The 24,142-nt window shown below is 34.9% G+C and overlaps 2 protein-coding genes across 2 annotated transcripts; one reads left to right on the top strand and one right to left on the bottom strand.

Annotated features, from left to right (window-relative positions):
* Positions 1 to 1,926: 1,926 nt before the first annotated feature.
* Positions 1,927 to 14,261, top strand: LOC113050148 (plakophilin-1-like). Its single transcript, XM_026212861.1, has 13 exons — positions 1,927 to 2,257; positions 3,182 to 3,279; positions 5,824 to 6,251; positions 6,324 to 6,465; positions 6,867 to 7,071; positions 7,727 to 7,895; positions 9,549 to 9,666; positions 10,651 to 10,827; positions 10,957 to 11,127; positions 11,534 to 11,687; positions 11,886 to 12,081; positions 12,362 to 12,446; positions 13,802 to 14,261. Exons 1-13 carry the CDS (start codon positions 1,942 to 1,944, stop codon positions 13,829 to 13,831), a joined length of 2,289 nt encoding a protein of 762 aa, XP_026068646.1. The 5' UTR covers positions 1,927 to 1,941; the 3' UTR covers positions 13,832 to 14,261.
* A 154-nt stretch (positions 14,262 to 14,415) lies between these two features.
* On the bottom strand, positions 14,416 to 23,919 carry LOC113050149 (troponin T, cardiac muscle isoforms). The gene is made up of 13 exons (XM_026212862.1): positions 23,787 to 23,919; positions 23,621 to 23,663; positions 23,454 to 23,464; positions 20,393 to 20,419; positions 20,208 to 20,229; positions 20,002 to 20,062; positions 19,516 to 19,632; positions 18,583 to 18,660; positions 18,239 to 18,346; positions 18,048 to 18,160; positions 17,829 to 17,919; positions 17,496 to 17,536; positions 14,416 to 14,807 (listed from the first exon to the last, which is right to left on the bottom strand). Exons 2-13 carry the CDS (start codon positions 23,647 to 23,649, stop codon positions 14,768 to 14,770), a joined length of 738 nt encoding a protein of 245 aa, XP_026068647.1. The 5' UTR covers positions 23,650 to 23,663; positions 23,787 to 23,919; the 3' UTR covers positions 14,416 to 14,767.
* Positions 23,920 to 24,142: the final 223 nt, after the last annotated feature.

The raw sequence follows: 24,142 nt of genomic DNA on the forward strand, positions 1-24,142 counted from the left end.
CAATATTAAAACAAAGACTTCTCAGTGTCGGGTTGTCAGAACAAACAGTTTGTTGGTTTGACAACTATCTATCAGGTAGATCCCAGTGTGTACAGGCAGATGGTCTCACTTCCAGCCCTCTTAGTATATCCAAGGGTGTGCCCCAGGGGTCAGTGCTGGGACCACTTCTATTTATTTTATATATCAACAATCTTGATCAAAATGTCTCCAATGCAAATTTTAATTTTTATGCCGATGATACTGTGATATACTGCTCTGCATCAACTCCAAACCAAGCTCTTTGTCAGCTTCAACTTGCTTTTGATACTGTACAATGTACTTTGTTCGATTTAAAACTTGTTTTGAATGACGACAAAACAAAACTTATGTTGTTCTCAAATGCAAAATCAAAGTCAAGGAACCTTCTACCCATCACTACTTCTCAGGGCTCCGAGATTGAGTCTGTATCTCAATTCAAGTATCTTGGTATCCTAATTGATGATTCACTCTCTTTTAAACCTCACATTCAACAGTTGGTAAAAAAATTAAAGCTGAAATTGGGTTTTTATTTTAGAAACAAGACATGTTTTTCCTTTGAGGCCAAAAGGAGGCTTGTTGCTGCCACTCTCTTGTCAGTGCTGGACTATGGCGATGTTATATACATGAATGCTTCCATCACAAGCTTGAAACTGTTGGATACTGTTTATCATGGAGCTCTTAGGTTTATCCCAAACTTTAGAGCACTTACTCATCACTGTTCTTTGTATGATCGGGTTGCTTGGTCTGCATTGTCCACCTGTAGACTTAATCATTGGTACATTTTTATCTACAAGGCAATTCTTGTTCTGCCTCCCCCATACCTCCAATCTTACATTGAAAAGAAAAATACAGGAAGATATTGTCTTCGTTCTGAGGACTTATTATTATAATCTGTCCCTCAAGTCCGGACCGAACTGGGAAAAGGGGCGTTCAAGTATGCGGCCCCCTGCACTTGGAATCAGCTGCAAAATGTCCTGAATCATAAGGAGCCGGTTTCATTGGCTGATTTTAAATTACTTTTAAATAACATGGAAGCTATACAAACTGGTTGTAGATGTTATGACTGATTCAGTTATTACGGACAATCCTTGCTGTTGTTTATCACTTGCGATAATTGTGAAATTCTTATGACTTTATAATTATTTATGACTTGTACAAATTGTTATATGTTGATGTTATATGTTATATGTTTTTATGTCTGTAACCTTAATTGTGCTGCTGCCTTTCTTGGCCAGGACGCTCTTGGAAAAGAGATTTTTAATCTCAATGAGTTTTATTCTGCTTAAATAAAGGTAATAAATAAATAAATAAATAAATTTCCACATGCTTTTTATGATCATATTTACTGCACAATAAATGGATGTTTACCTTTATTTTGCTTATATGCATTTTATTTAGATAAAAAAGATAGATTTTTAACAGTGTTGTTGTTGTCATTATTGATATTATTAATATTAATAATAGAAAATATTATTAATTATATAACTTAATAAAAAATGCTATAAATGCTTAAGAAGTATACTGTAATCATATTTATTTTTTTCATTTATACTGTAACTATTGTTTTTAATCTAACAATATACAGTTCTTCTGGAGTATATCATATAATACTATAAGTGCATCGTTATGTGGTGTGTTTAAAATAAATAAACACTACATTTTGTATTTATTTTCATCAGTTTATATAAATATATATATATATATATAATCTGTTTTCTGAATAAATACACCCTGCACGTCGTGCCTAACAACGCCTTTTCATAATATTACATTAAAATCAAATACTTTTAAAGTATATCTATTATCCTTATTAAAAGTGACTCTCTGTTGTATCATTAACAAGCTTTCTAAGTGTAATCGGGAGAGTGAAGAGCGGATGTCGAATGCGCTTTCGTTCTCTAGTCGGGCGTCATTGGGGCGTGGATGAGGGCAGGACCAGGTGAATCTCTCCGTGAGTCAAACCCTGAATCAAACACACACCAGCCAGACGGAGCAGATACCTGGAGCTTTACGAATCGGACCTCACCTGTCTCTGGAGTGGAGACAAAAGCCAAAATGATGCCCGAGCCTTTAAGATCGGCTTTGTCCATCGGAGGTGTGGAGGACACGTCTCTCGCGGTTCCGTCCGATCGCGAGCCGAGATCCGCGCAGCAGCGAGTTCTGGAGCAGGTTCACACCATCAATAGGAGCAAGTCCAAATACAGCAGCAAAAGCGTGTCCGGAGTCACTTCCCCCACCAGTGAGTGCACTCCAGCTCATCCACTCCTGCTTTACACGGAATCTTCGCATTTTATAATTTGATAGAACTATGGGAATACAGCGGTATCCATTATTATCACTGGGTTTCATTTTCACAGACGTTTGTTTCACTTTATGGTGAAATTGTGATACTTCTGCAATTACTAAGTGCGTATGCACATGCAATACTGTGAAAATGAGCAATTTCTTTTTCTAAAAATGCCTTTCATATTAAACAAAGGTAGGCCTATTTGGTTTTATTCAGTCATATTTAATCATTTCTTTGACATGAATAAAACCAGTTTATTTAGAATTACATTACGCATGTTAAAAAGTCCATTGATTCTTAATATAAACTCTTATTATTTATGGATAAATCACTATGTATAAGCAATTCAGTACTGTGAAAAGTGACAATGAGCATTTTATTAATTTATTATTATTGTATTATTTTAAAACCAACAGTATTGAACTATTTGGTTTTATTCAGTCATGTTAAATAATTTCTTTGCCTTTTAACTTGCCAGTTAACTTAAAAGTACATTAAAGTACGCACAATAAATATTAAATGATTAAATAATTTAAACTCTTATTGTTAAAGGATAAACCACTTGGCAAATCAAAACTGTAAAAAGGGAAAATGTGCACTTTCTTTTTCTAAAAAACAAACAAAAATCAAACACTTTCGTTGTAAACTAAGATATTTGGTTTCTTTCAGTCCTATTAGATAATTTATTTAACTTGGATAAAACCATAATGTAAGTACCTCTTTTCCCAAAGTAAAATCTGTTTTCAGAGGACCCTCATTTTGTTATAGAGAATGAAGTGCTAAACTCTGTGAAATACGTACCTTAAATACTGTATATTACATGAAAATATCCCTGAATGCATATTTTATTTGTCGTTTGTCATAATTCAATCGCAGGCCCTGAAGGTAACAGTGTGTTTAACGACTTCAAGTTTTCTCCCGGCGCGTCTCTCGGCAGACCCTCGGTCAGCAGAGGAGGAACCATGACAAATGGGGTAAATGTCATCAAATATGTTTTTACAAACATTTAATTTTTTCATACGTGCTCTGCGTGTGTAAATCTTTGCACATCTTCAAGTGTGTGTAAATGAATTCTGCGTTTCAGTTTCCCACGGTTGGGTGGATAAAGCAAAATTTTTTTCCATTATTCACTCTTATATTCACTTCTCACTGAGTCATCTTTCAGGATAACAATAGAAACATGTGAAATGTCAGAGCTTTAGCTTGTAACTAAATTTCAAATGTTATTTTTGCAAAAACAATAATAGTTACTAACACATGAGAGCAGAAAAAACAATCCATCAAAGACGTCAGTGGATGAAAAGTAGTTAGTGTCTTAACTTAATTACACGTGGTTAGTAAGTCTGTAGTGTGTCCATATAGTCCTAGTTACTAGACAGAGGTATGCAAGAAAAAAAGGCTAAATGAAACCACTCCTCTCCTTCAGTTTTTATGACTCATCCCATTGTTGTCTTACCAAACGGTGTGGTTTCTAGGTATTCTGCTAACACTTCTTCACATTTGGGTGTTTTAAATGGCTTTGTTGGCTTCAGTGGACCATTAAATCCAGCTGTATTGTGTTACTTCATTATGACGTTCTCTAAAAACAGTTTTTTGTTTTCTCACCAGTGGCACACTGTTGCTTGGATTTACCTATAGTCATAATTCGTCTAACAATCATGTTTAGGAAAAACTGTGGCATGGATTAAATGATTATGATGGGTTTGAGTCGTTTTCAGTGTATAATGATAAGATTAGGATTGTATTTACAGTTGCATTACAAATAATGTTATCAACATGAAAACTGTCCAGGCTATGCAAATGAACGGTGTTTTAGTGTGTTATTATAAAATTATGACTTAAGTCTTATAGCACTATTTAAAATGTTTTAATTTTAAATCATAAAATGCTTTAATTATAACTTAAATTTTTGTTATATTAAAATATTTGCATTTAGATTTTTTTTTTAATTACAATTTATATATTATATCAGTATGAAAAGCAAGTGTCCAGACTATGCAAATGAAAATGTTGAGTACAGAGTAGTTTCTGTGTGTAAATATAAGTTGGACCAAAGTCTGATGGCACTCATTAAAATGCTCTGTTTTGGATGTAATAATATATTTATATTTGCACACACACGCACACATAGGGCCCTATCTTGCACCCAGCGCAATTGACTTTGTACACCGACGCATGTGTCATTTCTATTTTGCACCCGCGCAAAGCGCGCTTTTCCCTCCACAGAAGCACGTCGCTAAACTAGTGAATGAACTTGCGCTCCCTGGGCGGTTCAGCGCAAAAAAGGAGGCGTGTTCCGGCGCAAACAATCCCTGATGCTATTTTGCTGTTCCATTAAACAATTGCGCCACTGACCAGAAAAAACCTAGTCTAAAGTCAGTGGCGTGTTGCGCGTTGTTTATTATGCTATTTTAAAGGCGCATGCTTGACCATAATGTATAGCGTGCACAACGCGCATACACTTTGCTCATGTAATCTACACAGATGCAACAGTTATTTTTGCATATCATAAATTGTTACACTAAAAAAAAATATTAACACATGAGATGACGGAAATCATTGTGGTGTATTTTGGGTGGGTTTCTCCCATCCCCATACAACACAACTTCTCTGTCTTTCACTGCTCTTACAAGAACATCAGTCTCCTCGGCTGTGAACCGCTCCTGGCGTGCGCCTGGTAAATACGCCATAATAATAGCAATCCATAATGGAACTTGCGCACCTGCTTTCAAAGGGAATGTTGGATGACGCTCTGATTGGTTTATTTCACGTTACGCCCAAACCACACCTATGAATAATGAAGCTACTTCAGACCAACCCATTTTAGATTTGCGCCGGGCGCAAGAGCCATTTATCCCGCCGGGAAAATAGCAACAGCGCCGAGACCCGCCCACAAACTTACTTGCGCTTCGCGCTTTGACACTTGCGTTTCAGATCGTCAAAATAGGGCCCATATTGTGTGTGTATGAGTGTGTGTGTGTGTGTTTGTGTGTGTGCATTTTAAATAGTTCTATTAGACTTAAGCCATAATTTTAGAATAACTCAATAAAACACCATTCATTTGTATAGTCTGGATGCTAAATATATATATATATATATATATATATATATATATATATATATATATATATATATATATATATATATATATATATATATATATATATATATAGCTTTTCAAATTTTTATAATTATAGGCTTAGGAATAAAGTATACACAGTATGATAACATGAGTTATTTTGCATTTAATTATAAATTAAAATGTGAATTTAATAATAAACAAAAACATTTGGATTTTACCAATTATGATATCAACATGAAAATTGAGTGACATTTTTATTTTGTTTCTCTTTGCATTAAATAATACATTACAATTTGCATTCATTAATTTTTTTTATTTTTTTTTTATTGCATATACTTTATTTGGCATCCAGATTATTTAATTACAAATGATGGTATCAGCATAAACATTTTACTGAAAAATTGAAATGAAAAGCTTGACTTGTTTCCCTGTCCAGACTACACAAAATCAAGGCTTTATGTGGCAGTCGACTAACTCTCACAGCTCCAGCGGTCAGCAGGTGACCAGTGGCTCGGGCAAGTTAGATTGCTACTACAACACTACTAGGACCCTCCCTGCCCAAAACCGGACCAATAACCAACTGTTCAACTACCAAGCCACCCGCAGCGCTCCAGACCTGGGCTTCAAGTCCAGCGTCAACGGCAGGACCGGCAGGACTATACGCACCCAAAGCACCCAACAGATCTTCAACAGGGTCCCGAACAGTCAACCTGCTCAGGCTCTCGGTAACGGCTCTTTAAACAGAATGTCTAACAGCAATCAGACCATCACACAATTCAGCAGACGCCCGTCTTCCCTGCTGTCCAACGGAGGAGAGTCCAGGATGTCCATGATCAGGACCGGACAGGTCAAGGATATCTCTGGGTGAGTTTTTTAGTGTTACGATTATTTAGTGATGATCTGTGACCGGTCTCTCACTCACTCGTTTGTCGATAGGATGAACGCAGAGAAGATTATGATGGATATGACGATGCAAGACGCGATCGACTATCTGTTCAGTGCGGATGAGAGCGTCCAGCTGTGTGGAGCCGCTTACATCCAGCACAGCACCTTCACTGATGACAAGGCCAAGCAAGAGGTCTGGACCATAAACTGTCTAAAATCTTTTAGACAAATACTACTATAGAAGTGATGTGTGTTTTGGAAATTTGCCATGGTATTGACATGGAATCCTTTAAATATATTTGATCATTTGATCAACACCATAGTATATGAATTATATAACGTAGTTATGAATGCATGTACGACCAAAGTGTATGTGTTTTATGACAGTACAATGGTACAATATCCTTGGATTGACAAGAAACTACCATGTTTATATTTCTATTTATCTGTAATATTTCAGCTTTAGTGTTAGACATTGACGTACTGTACTTCAGCTTATTTTATTTCAGTTTTCTAAAGTTTTAAAGTTATCGGATTGCATCTGAATCCATCACTGTGCTATGGTATCATTTCTCTGTCTGTCCTGCGTGACAGGTGCTGATGCTGAAGGGCATTCCTCCGCTGGTCAACCTGTTGCACAGCCCCAGTCCTCGGGTCCAGGAGGCCGTGGCCGCTGCTCTGAGGAACGCTGTCTTCAAAAACCAGGCCAACAAAGAGGAAGTGCAGCGCTGCGGAGGAATCACACAGACTGTGCAGCTGCTCGGAGACACCAGCTCTGAGACACAGAAACACCTGACAGGTGCCCACCGTCTCTGTTTGCATTACGTTCAGCTCCACCATTCAAAGCACATGACTGGACACTAGACCACAGGACTGTATGTGTGTGTCCCACAGCATTAACTAGTGTCAAATTTGTACAAATGAACTAATTACATACATATACAATAAGCAAAAAAAATACTAGGTTATTAGATTACTACAAGCTAGATTAACAAATACTGTAAAACTATTTGATAAAATATTAATATTTTTTCTCATTGTTAGTTTGATACCAAATGCATTAGCTAACATTGATAAATGTAACTTTATTGTAAAGTGTAACCATTAAAATAAATTAATAGCAGCGATACGGTACAAATGTACTTCAAGTCAATCAAGTTTTATAGTTTTTATGTAGCTTTTGTTTGCAACTTAACATTATCCTGCTAAAAATTCAGCTTTGCATCACAGGAATAAATTACTTTATTAAAATATATTTAAAGACTACACAGTTATGTTAAATTGTAATAATATTTCACAACATTACTGTTTTTGACCTTGGTGAGCAGAAGATACTTTTATTCAAAAACATTAGAACACTTTTAAACAGTCGTTTGTTTTTTCTTTTCATCTCAAGCTCTCTGTTGGATGGTGTTTGTGTCAAACTGTCTTGAATTGGTTTTCTGTGGTGGTAGGTCTCTTGTGGAACCTCTCCTCTGCGGATAATCTTAAGCCGGATCTGCTCCGCTCTGCCCTGCCCGCAATCACAGAGAAAGTCATCGAGCCGTTTTCAGCAAGTTCAGATGACAGCTCCAACACCAGCCCAGCACCAGATGTCTTCTACAACGCCACGGCATGCCTTCGGTAACATCACACACACACTGACTGCTGTATGCGATGCAAACCTCACTACTGAGGCCACTTAACATACTGCTATTGTTGTTGGAGCTCGTATCTGACACTGGCTATATTTTCTCCAGTAAGCTGTTAAAAATATTTTATCTGGATTCATATAGATTTTGGCACACCTACAGACCACCTAGAGTTTGATACCTGTTGGAAATTAAACTGTAAATCACTTTCTGGAATTGTTAAGCTCTAAACTGATTGCTTGGCATTAGGTACATACCTTTCAGGTGCACTTTTTTTAATGTTAAAATGTAAAAAAATTGAATAAAGTTGGCCAGGTTACTAATATTAAAGATGATAGTTCATCTAAAAATGAAAATTTCCCCATGATTTACTGAAGCATCCTAGAAGTATATGGCTTTCTTCTTTCAGACGAATCCAATCAGAGTAACATTAAAACAGGTTTTGGCTTTTCCAAGATTTGTAATGGGAGTGAATGGATGTTATTTTTCACTAGTCCAAAAGAAGCCCAAAGGAAGTTTTAAATATGGATATTTTCTTACAAAAATGCATCAGTTTGCTTCAGGAGGCTGTTATTCCCCCTTACAGCCAAGTGGTGCACTTTTTTTGTGATGGATGGATGCACTTTATTGGACTAATAAAAAATAACACTCATTCACTCAGAGCCAGGAATGCTTTGAATATAAGACTGATTGTATTTGTCTGAAAGGAGAAAGTCTTATATCTAGGATGGCTCGAGGGTGAGTATATCATAGGGTAATTCTCATTTTTAGATGAACTATCCCTTTAAGACGAGACAGTAAATGCAAACCATTGTTTTTCAAGCACTGATCAATTTGGAGATTTTGGGCAAAAAAGAACACATTTATTTGTTTTCACACTTTATCTATTTGCATCGATTTCAGTCACAATACATCTTTAAAGGCTGTTTTCATCACTTTATCAGTACAGTTTTCTTCCTGTTTGTATTCAAAGGTTTGTTAATGTATATTTCACCTGGCATTTTATTTTATTTCATATTACATTTTATTTTAATTAGATTTCTGTTCTGGAAACGTACATTAATATAAAACACTGTTTTGTGATTAATCAAGTGGGAAAGTGCAGTGATTAGGGTAAGGGTGTATTCATTTTTTACCATTTTTACCAAAGGTTTATCTTGCCTTAAAAATTTAGTTTAGTTCTTAAGGAGAGTTCAGTTAAAAATTACAATTCTGTGGTTTTCTCAGCCTCCACCTGTTCCACAAGTTTCTTTTTTCTATTGAACACAAAAGACTTGCAAAATATGTTCTTTTGTGCTGACGAAAGAAAGTCATTCAGGTTTGGAACAACATGAGGGTGTGAGTAAATTGTGAAACAAATTTCTTTTTTGAGTGAACTGTCTCTTTAAGTTCTTGACCCATCAGAAATGTGGGGTTGGTCACTTCACGTGTCATGTCCTGTGTAAGTGGGCGGTTCTTGACCAGAACGAGCTGCAGTATTGACTTAAGGATTATTTGCATTGCATGACTCAGCTTTAGATTTGGCCGCAATTTGTATATGCTCAAATTAGTGTTTAAACATTGTACCTCACCTCTGTCTTCAGATTGTCTGTTGCTTTTCTGAGATCAAAAACACACTATGACTGTTTCTCCTGTTTGTCAACAGCAACCTGAGCTCCTCCAAAGTAGGGAACCGACAAGCCATGCGCAACAGCAAAGGCCTCATCGACTCGCTCATGCGCTACACAGAGAACTGCGTAAAAGATGGGATCTTTGACAACCAGGTAACCGTCTGATGATGATTATATGTGCTACTGAACAGAGGAACTGGAACTGTGTTTTACAGGCCTGGAGAAGCATGAGAGAATGTGAGAGAAAGCATGAAATGTGAATTACTCTATTATTCCTAAAATAGGAAAAGTCAAAAAGTGTGGGAACCTTGCATCAGTGTTTTCTCAGTAATCGTGAAGTAAAGGAGTTTTAAGGTGGCATGACATGTCAAGTGTTTTTTTTTTCCTAAGAAAGCATCTTTATAGTCTGGGTGGAGAATGTTGGTGTGGCTTAGTGTTTTTATGAAGTAAAAAAGTATTGCCCGAAACTCTAAACTCCCTGAAGGAAAGTGTGTAAGGACATAAGGCGTTTCCAGGGGCTAGACGCATACAGTCAAACTCTATTGTTGTGACTCGAAAAAATGCTGCATTACTCGTATTTAATTGACTGCCAGATTTGATCAGAACCTTGCAATCATGTTTCAACATCTGATTTCATTTGATATGCAAATGAGGAGAGAATTTCAACTTCCTAAACCCAGGACAGCCACTTAGATCAAACTCAAACATGCTTGAAAATCTGGTTTTACATAAAACCTGACATAACATGATTTTGTGAAAAAAAAAAAAAAATTATATATATATATACAGACATTACAAATAAAAAAAAAATTCTTAAAATATTTATGCATTTATATTTCCAGCTTGAATTTTTTTAAATATATGTATGTGTGTGTGTGTATATATACACACACACACACACACATACATACATACATACATATAAATATATATATATATATATATATATATATATATATATATATGCAATTTTAATAACAAAAATAACATGTCATCAATAATCAAAAATGATTGCTTAATAACTATAGAGTAAGATTTATGATGGAGCAAAACACAGAACAGGACACTTCTGCTGCTGCTTATTTCAATGTCTGTTGTTTTTACCACTATATTGGTTATTGTGCTCTTGTTTTCCAGTCCTTGGAGAACTGCGTCTGCATTCTGCACAATCTCACCTACCAGCTGGAGACCGAGATGCCGTCTCTCTTCACTAAAATAAACGCACTGGCCAGTAATGCTCGTAATCGCGCCAGCTCCTCAGACACCGGTCCGATCGGCTGCTTCGGCTCCAAGAGCCATAAACTGCAGCAGGAGGTTTGTGGTTTTACCCTAATTAAAGCCTGCATTTCACAGCCAGTGCAAAAAGCTTACTTGCTTTGGATGTTAGTTTTTCTTAAGTGTCATCTTCATGGGTTTGTATTATCGTGTTTGTTTGTGTTGCAGAGAATGTTTAACTATCCAGTGATGGAGGACAGCAATCCTAAAGGTGCTGGCTTGCTCTTCCACCCCAAAGCCCTGCAGATGTACGTCAATCTGTTGCGCTCCAGTGAAAGCAACGCCATTCTTGAGGCCAGCTGTGGAGCGCTGCAGAACCTCACAGCCACCGAAGGCTTGGTAAGACATCAACAAGTCAGGTTTAGTATGCACCTGGCCATAGTTTGGATGCAGAGAAAATCAAGAATTTTGCTATATTGTTATATATAAATACAGTGTATATATAAAAATACGGTGTGTGTGTATATATATATATATATATATATATATATATATTACCAAAGGTTAAACTTAATTACATATATATGAAATAACTTAATTGTAATTTAATTAAATATATATAATAAATATCATGCATGTATTCATTGGTTGCACTCAAACATTTTATTTTATTTAATTATCATGATTACATAATATTATGATTAAATAATGTTTTATATATTAAGCATGCATATATATATATATATATATATATTATTATTATTATTCCAGATAAATCAGTGTGCTTCATGTCTTGTGTTTTGAGGTATCGAATGTGTTGAGTAATACAATCATTCAGAGGCTCAACGGTCTTAAGAGCATCAGTCCGCTGTTGCAGTCGCCCAATCCTGCTGTCCAGAACAGCGCAGTCGCTCTGCTCGGGAACCTGTCCAGATCCACAGATACAAACAAAATCATGGGTAAGCTAATGTAATGGCTTTCACCTTGTAGTGTAATTGCTTTGAGGAGTTGTATAATGTTTGAAGGTCTTCAAGGCTCTCTGTTCTGACTTCACTTCAGATTGCATATGATTGACTTTTTTGCACTTAGGGTTGTATTCTTAGCATGGTGTTTTTGATATAGTGCGGTTGTTCTGATGAATGTTTTTGCTGGTGAAGCTCGACAGACTCTTCCTCAGCTGGTCGAGTTCCTGAACTCAGGGCTCAAGAAGGTCGACACCTCACCCGAATATGACAGCACTATGTCCACAGCTATTCATTGCACACACAACCTGATGAAGGCGGACCCTGAGATCAGCAAGAGCCTGCTGAACACCAGCCTGATCAACTCCCTCCAAACCACCAGTCTCAACATGTGAGTGTGCACTTCCTAGTGTCCCACACAGGGCTATTCTTGATATATGAATCAATAGAAGAAGGTATTTCACCTTGTTTGTGTTTTTTTTTTTTTTTTTGTGCCAAAGCAGCTGAAGAAAGCAGAACAATAAAGAATATTTAAAAAAAAAAAATTCTAAGAAATGTTAAGAATTTATAATAACATATACTTTTATCTATTTTAATTTAAAATATATTTTTCCGTTTTATATGTATTTTTTCAAGGCTAAATGTAATTGTAATTTCTTGTAATATATCAGGGGTCTGCCAAAGACCAGCATTTCAGCAGGAGTTTTTCTTCACTCTCTGTGGTCAGAGAAGAATATTCAGAGTTTCCTTAAAAAGGTAAGACTGCAAACATAACCAATATCTGCTAGAAAGACTTTCCTAATACAAATGAAAAAAAATATATATATATATATACAGTTCCTCAGTGGTTCTTTGCAGCAGAGAATCTAAATCAAGAGCAAGTTCTCGATGCTTCATTATAGGTTCTTCAGATCTGTTTTGGTTTATTGATTTATTCATACAGTGCTTCACATTAAACAACAGGAACATAACAGTGGAAATGTTGTAAAAGTCGCCAATTCTGAAACAAAAACTGAGTTTCAGTTATAAGCAGCTCTACAGAAGTTAATGATGTCATTATTTGGCTCAGTGTCGATGCTGCAAACTTTATTTTAGAAAAGAGGTTAATTCAGCTGTAAGCAGCACTACAGCAGACAATAGTGTCATTTATTTATTTATTATTTATTTTAATTTATTAATTATTGAGCAATATGTTTATCTATTTTTTTTTAAATCTATTTCTTTCATGCTCTAAAGAACATAATAGTGTAATTACACAGCTTAGGTCATCCAGTGTTGATTTAATTCAGTTCTGTACTGTCAGAATGTTGGTAAATTTGATCAAATCTGTTCAGATTTATTCCTCCATAAATGAAAATATAATGTAAAATAATGTATGATTATAATTTAGTTTATAAATATTATGAACAATATTTGTATCTATTTTTATTAGGGCCAGAGCACTGCAGTGCTTATTATTATTAAAATTGTATTCTATTTAATATGTATTTTTAAATGTAAATTTTAGTTTAATAACTCTTGCAAAGTTAATCAGTGCATTTAAATAAATATTACTGAAAATTCAATTTCTTTTAAACTCCATCTGAGCAAGCCAAAGGCGACAGTGTGGCAAGAAAAACACCTTTATGGTACCTTTATTTTACATAAGAAAAAACGATGTTTTTCCTCCAGAGTAGCTGGTGGAATCAGATCTCTCATTCCTGAGGCTGCTTGTAGGAAATTAATGTGTGTAGTTTAGTGTGTATGTGTTTGTGTGTGTCTGTGTGTGTGTGTGTGTGTGTGTGTGGGACGGTTGAGGATACTGGGTGTGGTGTGGAGAACTAGCCGTGAGGTGTGTGTGTGAATGCTCAATGGTGAAAAGCAGCCACACCTCACCACACCGACCCTGCAGTCCTGGCTTTCTTTGTGTGTCGAGATGACCTGAAGAATCTAACCTGCCCTGTTTCTGATTATGCGATCAGACTCACATAATGTCATTCTAGCTCAAAAGTCAGTCTTAAACATACTGTAAATCGGCAAATACTGCTGTGAGGTCATGTTTACGTATATTTAATATTGATCTGTGTTCTATATTCACAGTAAAATAGCTAACCTGTGTGTTTACCTTGCAGAAAGGCATGAATAAGAGGATGTTTTTGTGAATGACGTCATCGGCAGCGTTCAGATCTCTTCAGGTGGTCGACTAAGAAATGCACTGAGTATTGCAGAGGAGATGAGCTTAATGAATATGATTTGTTATTTTTATAATTTACATTTTTCAAGACCATAGTGTTCTCATTCAGTTAAGATGATTTTATATGCCTTTGTTTGTCTTTATAATTTTTTCTAAAATGCAAATGGTTGTATGAGAGTGTTATAGGTTGTTTGTGCAAGTTTAAGATATTATTTTTATACTGTATGATATCAAGTTATATATCAGACAATATAAATATACATATGTATGTCAGTCAGTCATTGAGTAAAAGCTCCTTTGGCTCATTTTGACATTTCTTGTGTTAAAGGTTTGGATCGATTTATATGTTTCAGCTCACAGTGACTTCAAGCTAAGTTTCAATAAAGTTTTCAACAGCGCTAGCTTGTTTCATGATTTACTCTAAAATGTTCATAACTTTTACAAAATCTATGCAAAAAGAAAGTGAAACACAGGGACATCCTTAAGCATTTGCTGTTAGTCTGAAAACTCATTTATTCTTAAAATATACAATCATGCTTGAAGATCTCTGAAAATGCATGCAATGTTTAATTATATCTGTACTTTCACTTTACTTATTATGATTCATTAACATTAAATCAACCAGATAATAATCATAAATGACAGCATTACACATCATGGCACTTTGCATATTATGACATTCATATAATTAACACCGAAAAGTCAATAAATTCAACTTATCATATTAATATGACAAATGTGGACTGTTATTTGTTAGTCTCTTAAAAACCAACTTCACTGTGTCATCTTTTATTCAGCTCCAAAAACATTAAATATGAGGATCAGAATGTATAACTATATTAAAGCACATTATTTATGCAGATATGAGTATGGTAGAAGTTTCTGGTGTCTCTGTGAAGCTGCTTTATTTTCGTAGTCCTCTCTTACTCCTAGAGCCTTTGGTACTAAGAGATAGGGGGGAAAAAAAACATTTAAAAATACATTTGTTATTAAGTAAATGATCAGTGAACAATTTTATGGTTGCATTTTTTTAATGCTTGTTTTTAGATCAGAACAGACGTGTGATCTTTTTTATGGTCACAAAGAAGACTACAGTTTGCCGCTTGACTTAAACCTCATCTGTTTATAGCATTTATTTTATGACATAAACTATACAGTGATGCACATGTTCTTTTATTGACGTGCCTCAGATTAGTCTTATTTTGCACAGGCATATGTTGTCTTGATCTCTTGCGGTAGTGATGTCAGGCCAGATCAAATCTCCCATTCTACTAGTGCTTAAAACGGGATCTTCCAGGAGCCCTGGGTCTGTCTGACCCCCTATAACTTCCCTGTTAACCCTTGAACAGCTGCTGGATCTGTCTTCATTCTCTGTGTGCCCTGGAGAGCCCTTAGATAAATCATCTTGAAACCGAATTTACAGTAGTGAGACTGTAAATGTTAAAAAACATCCCAGCTGTGTTACGGCTCAGTTTAGTTCAGGTCACATTAGCCATAACAGCTCGGTAGAGGGGTGTGCAGATTTGGCATGAGTCAGACAGAGGGTGAGGGTTGAATGACGGGATCAAGCGCTGGTTTGGAATAGCAGCTCTGTTGTGTGATATTTTATGGTGATGGTGGTCTATTATTAAACCACCTGACTTCCAAACAGCTTAGTGTTGAGCAGCTGTTCACATGTTTACGAAAAATGACATATTCATACTACCAGATGTATTTTGCAATCAAAACAGTCCCTTATACAGGGTAAAAAGCAAAATCTGCATTTAATTAAAATTATTTTGCATTAAATGAATGTGTCTTTATTTATTTTGTAATAACAAACTGTTAAAAAAACATAAATGTTATGTAACATATAAATCTTATATAAAAACATGGTTTGGGGCATTTACAAAATTTTATTTTTACATTTAATAACTATGGTAAATACATACAACACGTTGTTTGGTTTTATTTTCCTGATTATTAAATAATTTTTGTTGCATTAACTTAATATCGTGAGATTTTTTTTTTTTTGTAATATTATTATTTTTTTCTATAAAACAAGTGATTTTATATCATTAAACTTTTAAGTATAGTAAAAATATCTAAAAACTAGATTGTAATACCATGGTATTTTTGAGTACTATTTAAATACCATATTTTATTTGAATTGGATAATTCGGTGGAATTGTTTGTAATTGTTTTTGTAATTGCAATGTTTTCCAGATTATTACATTTTTATATTTTATTATTATTAATAATGATTAATTATTTATTTTAATTAGCTTAATTGCATCAGAATGATTCAGTAATATTAGGTTATATTTCTTACTTGAATTAAACCAGTTAATTTAGATTAATATATATTTATAAGTGACCAGACAATATTTTTTATGAGGTGTATTGTTTTGATCATTTAATCATGTAATATTTTGATTTAATCATTTAATTTTTTTTTTTTTTTTTTGTGGATAATTTAATAACAGATATTTTTCATTTGTATTTTAAGGTAACAACAAATAGTGTATATTTTTTATTTTGCATAAAAATATATGAAATAGAAACAAAGTTCCCTTAAAAACCATAAGGTGTATGGTAATTTGGGTATATATCAAAATGCAACCATGCTTCTTTTTCTGTTTACTTGCAATGTCCAGTACACAATCCTTCAGATATCTGTTTATTTCCTTTTGCATGCCTTAGGTTCTGGATAAAGGTTGTGCTAGAACAAAGCAGCAACTGTTATTCCTCACAGAGAGTTCTGGAAACATGATGCTATTCTAGATTAGTGGCATTATGCGCCTTAGCTTGGTCTTTACCAACGCCTTTCACACACTGAGGTCAATCCTGTGTGTTATTTCAGGACCATTGCTCATCACTGTTCACATCTGAGCTGAAGGTATAACGGGTTTTATTGTTCAACAGTCGCTTGATATTTAATATTTGATATTTAACACCTGTAGGGGCTACGCAGGTTTTTGGCAGTGTTGACACAGTTGAATGGGGCCCAAATCTGTATTTGTTTTTCTTTCTTATCTAATGACAATATCCCACTGAAATATATTTGAGCTGCCTTCATAAATATCAGATGTTATGGAACATGACTCCAGAGCAATCTTAATGTCAATCATAATGGCATGCTTGATTTACTGCTGGGGTGAATCATGCAATATGAATTGCACTATAAAAAAATCAATACTTTTATTCAGCAAGAATGTATTAAACTGATCAAAAGTGACAGTAAAGGCGTTTATAGTCGAAAGTTCTATTCATCAAAGAATCCGGAAGAAATATGTTCCAGAAAAATATAACAGATCAGCAAATCATCATAATAGAATGATTTCAGAAGATCATGTGACACTGAAGACTGGAGGAATGATGCTGAAAATACAGCTTTACATCACAGGAATAAATTATGCTAACATATATTACAATAGTATTGGTTTCACTGTATTTTTATCAAATCAAAATGTTCAAAAACATTAAAAATAGGTAAATCTAGTGTACATTTCTTTGAATTTAATATAGGCCTAATGACAAAAATATGCTGATTAGTGTCTAAAATGTGGGCCATGTGAACCTCACAAAATGAAAGGAGGAAATCTTTGGTTTGTCGTATGAACAACGCATCAATCAGTCTTGATCAAACTTACTTTTTCTGATGGTCACTGACGCGATTCCTAAGGACTGTGATCTGGGAGACAGAAAATCACAGATATGAATCAGTCTCTGTGAATCTGCTCTGCTTCCTTCTCATGTTGCTTCTCATGATTGATCTGCTTGGTCTGTGCTGTGTGTGTGTGTGTGTGTGTGTGCGTGTGTGTGTGTGTGTGTGTGTGTGTGTGTGTGTGTGTGTGTGTGTGTGACTTCATGTGTGTGTGTAAGTGATAGTTGTACTGTACTGTTCATCCCATAAACCCGTCTTCTCCTAATGTCATCATAACTCCTCTAACATCATGTTAGGTTTTGTGGTTTTGAATCCTCACCTCATATTTCTGGCACATGTATCTGTCCTGCAGCTCAAACCTCTCGGCTTCAAGTTGGTGCATCCACTTCCAGAGTTCATTCGCAGTTTCTCTGAATAAAGACACATGAGGAACATGATAAACCAGTCTATGAATGTGAAGCAACAGCCTGTGATGTCACGTCACGGTGCTGCTCGACTATATTTCATACAGGCATTGGTGTTTTTTTAATTCCTTCACCTGAGTTTATCAGCACTCAGGTTTTCGACATTCAGTTCCTTACGGCGTTCACTAAGAATCGTTTTTTTCTTCTCCCTCTCTGTTTGCTTCCTAGGCACTCCCTTTTTGTCTGTCTGTCAATCAAAGCAAAACAGAAAACTAGCATTTGTAGTGGTTGTGCAGCTTTGACCTTTGACCTCTGGGCTCATTACCCTCTGCATGAATCCTGTGAACTGGAAGCTCGAGAGAATCTTTTTCTTCTTAGCATCATCATCGGCCTTCCTCTTAGCCTCTTCCTCCTCTTTTTGTGCCTTTTCCTCCTGGAACAAATTGATGGCCATTTGTAATCTGAATTTGCACAGGACCTCAGGTGTCATTAACTTCCTGTTATTTTATGCTGTTTGACATTGCAAAGTGTTATTTGTTATCATTATACAGTATATTAATGTATTATCCTAATCATAAACAGACTGGTTTGTAGCGAAAATAGATTCAACTGCACTTTATCTGCGGAAGTCAGAAGTCTCACATTCAAAGAAAAGAGCTTTTTTCTTACGGCTAGTTTGTTTTGTCGCTCTTTCTCGTGCTCCGTCCGGATCCGGTGCTGCTCCGCTCGTTCTGCCCTGCGGTTCTCCTGATGGTCACAACACACAGACAACCAGCCTGAAGATCAACTAATCATATTTAGCACATCTAAAAGCTTGGAAACAAGCTCAGAGTTCAGTTTGAGGCACTTATGAGGCACAAATGGCCTTACTGCATCAGTCGGAACAGGAGATTTTTACTGTTTTTGAAAGAAGTCTCTTTTGCTGACCAAGGCTGCATTTATTTGATCATAAATACAGTAAAAACAGTCATATTTGCTGCTCAAGAAACATAATTGTTATTATCAACACTGAAAACCGTTTTTCAGTATAAAGTACAGCTGCTTCATATTTTTGTGGAAACAAAAGTAAAAAAATTAGAAGTAAAAAAATATATATATATTGTAACGTCATAAATGTCTTTCCTTTTTTAGTTTAATACCTCCTTGATTAATGATCCCAAAATGTTCAACGGTCATGCATCGCGTCAATCGATGTGTAACTCAAATGTAGTTTGTTTTAGTTTTATACTTTAAGTCACGCATTCAGAATTCACAATATACACAATACACAAACATTGACTGTGGTATATTTCAATCTTTTTTCTAGTTTTTTATGTTCCCTACACAGTTATGTCTTTATTTGAAAGTATGTATTTATGTAGCTCTCTAAAATGAGTCTCAGTCCTGCTGAAAAGAGCAGAGTACAGCATTGAGTTTCATGCTGGTAAACCAGTATAGTCCTGCTGTTTACCGACAAAACCTCACGGCTCAATAGCATTTATCAGCAGGGTGATTTCTACATGTTCACTTGTTTTATTACAGTTGCAGCAGTGAAGGTTAATTCATTTGTTCTGCAATGTCTGACAATAATTATGAAGAAATGTATTTTGTAACATATCTTACAATCCTTTGGGTGAGGTTGATTAGCTCCTCTTCTTCTTTCTTTCTGCTCTCGAAGTGAGCCTCGATGAGCGTCTGTAGCTCCGTCAGGTCTTTCTCCATGCGTTTGCGGTGAATATCCTGAGGATTTTGTTTTGAAGGTGATTATGTAGTATAGTGGTAATGTACAGTACAGTACAAACTACTCGTAGCACATGTTTTATGACAGCGCCGGTCATATAACACTGTTTAGTTGAGTGGTTTATTGGCATGACAGTTAACTTATATTTGTAAAAAATTTGCAGCTTTGCTGCTGACAAGGACGACAGTGCAAAGCAAAATTGCAGTTGTAAACAAATGAATGCAATGCAAATAAATTAAAGAAGTCTACTACAATAATTAAATAAAATATGATGCACAATTAAATTAAATTAAATTAAATTAAATTAAATTAAATTAAATTAAATTAAATTAAATTAAATTTTCAATAAAATAAAATAAAATACTCACATCAAAATCAACTTTCTCTCCATCAGGAATTTTAGGAGGCACCAAAGCTGGCACAAAGGGTCTAATAATCAATAACAATGCATTAGTATATATATTTTTTCTTACTAATGGTCTTACATTTGGAAATATATAGTTATATATTATACTTTATATTTAACCTATTTTATTTATAATTTATTTCACAGAAAAGTGAGAGTTACACTCACTTATGCTTTGGTTTTGTTTCTCCTGCATCATCAAGTTGGCAAGAGTATAAAGAAAAAATGAAAATGTATAATTTAGTTGCTGGTGATTTTATTGTTGTTTCTTTTAATAAAGGGGTCAAAGGTTGCCAGGGCTCAGTTTGTAGAGTGAAACCAGTTTAGAGTGAATCTGATGTTATCGTGTTTACCTTCTTCCCCAGGTTCCTCAGAGGCATCTAAATAAGAAAAGACAGTCATGTCAGCTATGACAGCAATGTGGAGATCCACAGCATACAGATAAAGATAAAGGAAGTAGAGAAAAAGCCCCGAAGACACAAGCTATTTTGTCTAAACAGTTTTGTTTTAAAATCCCCATTGTTTTCAGAGTATTTCAGGTTAAGAAAGTCTGGAAGAGCTTGAAGCTTCTTAAATATGATGGATGTAGTCCATTAAGCTGACAATAGCAGACATTGTTCTAAATCTCGTTTAATCAGTGGCTTTGTGAAAGTATAATTATGGGTGTTGTTGATCGTATTATAAGAACTTGCTTAATAGTTTTAATTTAGTTTTTTCACCTGCTTGATGTGGATTGAGTATTTGCTTCCCACTGGACTCTACAAGCCCAAAATAAAATACAGGAGAATTTACCTGAAAACTCATTATGATCATTCTGAAGTCTTGCCTGTCTATCACGATTTGTGTACATTACTCATCAGTATTAACCCTGAGTAACTTTAAGAAAAGTTGATGTAAGATTTAAGCCTGGAACTGTATTTTCTTGTCAAATATTCTCTAACAATCTTTGTTTTATTTACAGTTTTACTAGTGAAGTAGTACGTTATTTATAATTATAAATATTTCACATTCATTTCTATTAACATGCATGATTTATTTTTTAAAGTATACACATTAAGCAAAGTATGAGGACCAAATTAGGGTCATTTTTCAAGGAAATATCTATATTTCAGTCCTTAATTAAAGAAATAACTATGGAATTCTATTATGCATGAAAACAATGGCCTTTATGGCTTAAAATTAAGCATTACTTTCATTCTTTTAAATTCATGAATAAAAATAAATATTGCTCATTTGTATTTAATCCTGAATTATATGTATTTTATGTATTTTCTGTATTTATTTTATTACATTTATTTGTATTCTTCACTTTTATTTACTTATTCTTTCATTTATATATAATATTACATTCATTATTGGCTGTAGCATGAGAACATAATCATGCATATAGTTGCAAATGAGCAATGCACGCATGCAAAATACACAGACTCTCAAACACACTCATATGAATGATTTTATTATTATTGTCATTTTGTTTTGTTTTTTAAAGAAAAATATATTCCTATATTAAATCATTTTTTTCCATTTGAGGGCATTGCTATATGTTTCCAAAATTAAGTTTGGACAGATTTAGCTCACCTTTGGTGGATAGTTTTGACACAAAAACTCAAACACACACACAAACGCATACTTCAGTCTCATTTAACATTTTGAATGCACGTGAGGAGTTGATGAAGGAAATCAGGCCTCGTTTTATAACGCCTTAGACTCGTGAATGATGTCACTCAGGGCATTGCATAATGTTGTTTGGGAAACTGCTGGTCCTGATACTCCACCCTCGAACTAATCCAGCCACACATAACACACCTGCCACCGGCTTCTGCTGCCAAAGAACATGATCTCACAACACACACACCACCGCTCATCCGCTCTCTCTCTCTCCTGTTCTTCAGTGCATGATGGGTAGGTTTACAAATCAAAGCAGCCAAATGTCCTCCCAGAACAACAAATAGCCGACACTTTCATTAGGACATTAGAAATAAAGCTGTTTTTTCAACAAATGTTCAGTAAAAGGAGGTGCTTAACAATCTGATTTATTGAGGTTGAGATAAATATATAAACAAGCTTCACAAGTTTGATTTATTTTTCAGAATGGATCCACAATTGTTCCTCTCCCTGAACCAGTTTTTGTTTCTACAGGTCTATTTTCAGTGGGCTAAACACACATTCCTGTTATATGAAGGGATGGTTTGTATTCAAAATACATGTCTCTGTTCAGTGCAACCTCGTTCACTGTGAATCCCACTCTCTCTGTTACTGGGCAATAAAGGTAACATTTAACTGAGGCATCAGGGTAAAAGCCCAGGAGTCGAACTACAGCGAGGAAACCTGATTCTCATTCGGGTCGGCCAAGAGAGGGAGAGACTGAGCCTGTCATTGTGCTCCAAACAACAGCCCTTCTCAACGGCCTCGAACACACAAACCTTTCTCTGCGTGAACACTGACCGGAATGTTCCAGCTGAACTTACTTCATCACGGCTTTAAGGAAAACAGCAGCAAAATCATAAAAATTGATGTCTATTGTGCATGCTTTTTTATCATTATGAATAATCGGAAGAATAATCAGATGCCGCTTGTTAAGTGTCTCTAATACATGTTTATTAAAATCATTATTAATGAAACATCACTGCAATGCATTTATGCATTTGATCCCACAATTTGACGGATTTAGTTTATAGCAATTATTATAGATGTAATTAGATGTCCAGGGTAATAATCAGTAAATTTGTTAAAAAAGTAAATAAATAAAAAAAATCTGTGTGAAAAGATAATTTCTCCCACATAATAATGACATAAATATAATAATGACATAATGACAAAAGTCAAAACTAAGAGATAAAAAGTATTTTGTGTGTCATAATGACTTCTAATGACTTCATTAATTAATCTTTTATGTGAGAAAGTTGACAAGTTAGTCAATTATGAATTATAGCATGTTTGCAAATGTTTAATAAAATGCTCAATAAAAGGTGAAATGTGAGAGATTGTTTACATCCTTTAGAATCTCATAAATTCAGCTTTTTGGGGGGCATAATTATGACAAATAAGCATGATTTCTTTCCTGATGTGGCAGAAATTGTCTTAGATAAAAGTTGAAATTTTCTATGTGAAAGTTGTTTATTTTTAGTTTATCCGCCAAGATATTAGCTATTTCACTGAATTATTGTCTATATTAAAAAAAGTATTTTGTCAGGTAATCTAAATTATTATTTTCTATGTAAACATCTAAATTAACATTATTTAATTAAACAATTATGCTTCTTACAATATTTGTATATTCTCTACTTTCAAACAGTGCATTTTGTGTGTTGTTTTGGAGTATTTGATTTTAAAATAATGTTGGCTTAATAGACAAAACGGTGCGTTTAATGCAGATTTATGATTTACTGAGAAGCAAAACAGATGAAAACTTACCCTCTTGCCCCCTGGACAGAAACAAACAAGATGGAAATGTGATGTTAACTTTTGCGATCACTATAAACTCAGACTCAATGATTGAATGTGTCTGGGGATAAACTTTAATTTATTCCATCTTACACAATAAATATAAATGCTCTTAAATGAATCATAAAGACACTTACTCATGCTCAACGTCCTCTCTGTTTGACATGCTTAGATTAAGACCTGTTTCATATACCGATTACAGAAGATTTTGTCAGCTCTTAAAATGCCTATACGAGTCAAGACACCATATTAAACGATCAGTCTATCATGCTTTTGGTGGAGACGTGCAGATATTGCTCTTACCTGTCTGTAGGTCAGGATGAGGTTACTCACCGGTTTGTTACCAGAGGCTGTTTGCTCTTGAAGCTGAACCCCAATGATATATACATTGTTGCAAGATCACATGACTATACTGTATATGAAATGATTTGTGATGATAGAGGGTGGGCTGGACGGACACGCCACATACATGCACTTATCAGCACATATTAAAACAATACACACATTCTCTTTGTCTGTGCATCGTGTCTATTAATAGATCAGCTGACAACTGTGTGCTCTTATGATGATCTTAGAGCTCTAACTGTTCTGGAGTGATAATTCTATATATAATAACACAGTGACTTAGGTGATATGATATTTAGCTTCTGGTAAATTAA

This window comes from Carassius auratus, chromosome 31 (assembly GCF_003368295.1).
Source record: "Carassius auratus strain Wakin chromosome 31, ASM336829v1, whole genome shotgun sequence".
In the NCBI taxonomy this organism is placed as follows: Eukaryota; Metazoa; Chordata; class Actinopteri; order Cypriniformes; family Cyprinidae; genus Carassius; species Carassius auratus.

Bases quoted from the DNA above. Each gene is read 5' to 3' on its own strand.
- LOC113050148 (XM_026212861.1), top strand. From the start codon at position 1,942: ATGAGGGCAGGACCAGGTGAATCTCTCCGTGAGTCAAACCCTGAATCA. The intron at 9,667-10,650 runs GTAACCGTCTGA...CTTGTTTTCCAG, and splicing joins ATGGGATCTTTGACAACCAG to TCCTTGGAGAACTGCGTCTG. The intron at 10,828-10,956 runs GTTTGTGGTTTT...TTTGTGTTGCAG, and splicing joins GCCATAAACTGCAGCAGGAG to AGAATGTTTAACTATCCAGT.
- LOC113050149 (XM_026212862.1), bottom strand. From the start codon at position 23,649: ATGTCAAACAGAGAGGACGTTGAGCATGA. The intron at 19,633-20,001 runs GTGAGTATTTTA...CAAAATCCTCAG, and splicing joins GAGAGAAAGTTGATTTTGAT to GATATTCACCGCAAACGCAT. The intron at 18,161-18,238 runs GTAATGAGCCCA...TTTGATTGACAG, and splicing joins TCACAGGATTCATGCAGAGG to ACAGACAAAAAGGGAGTGCC.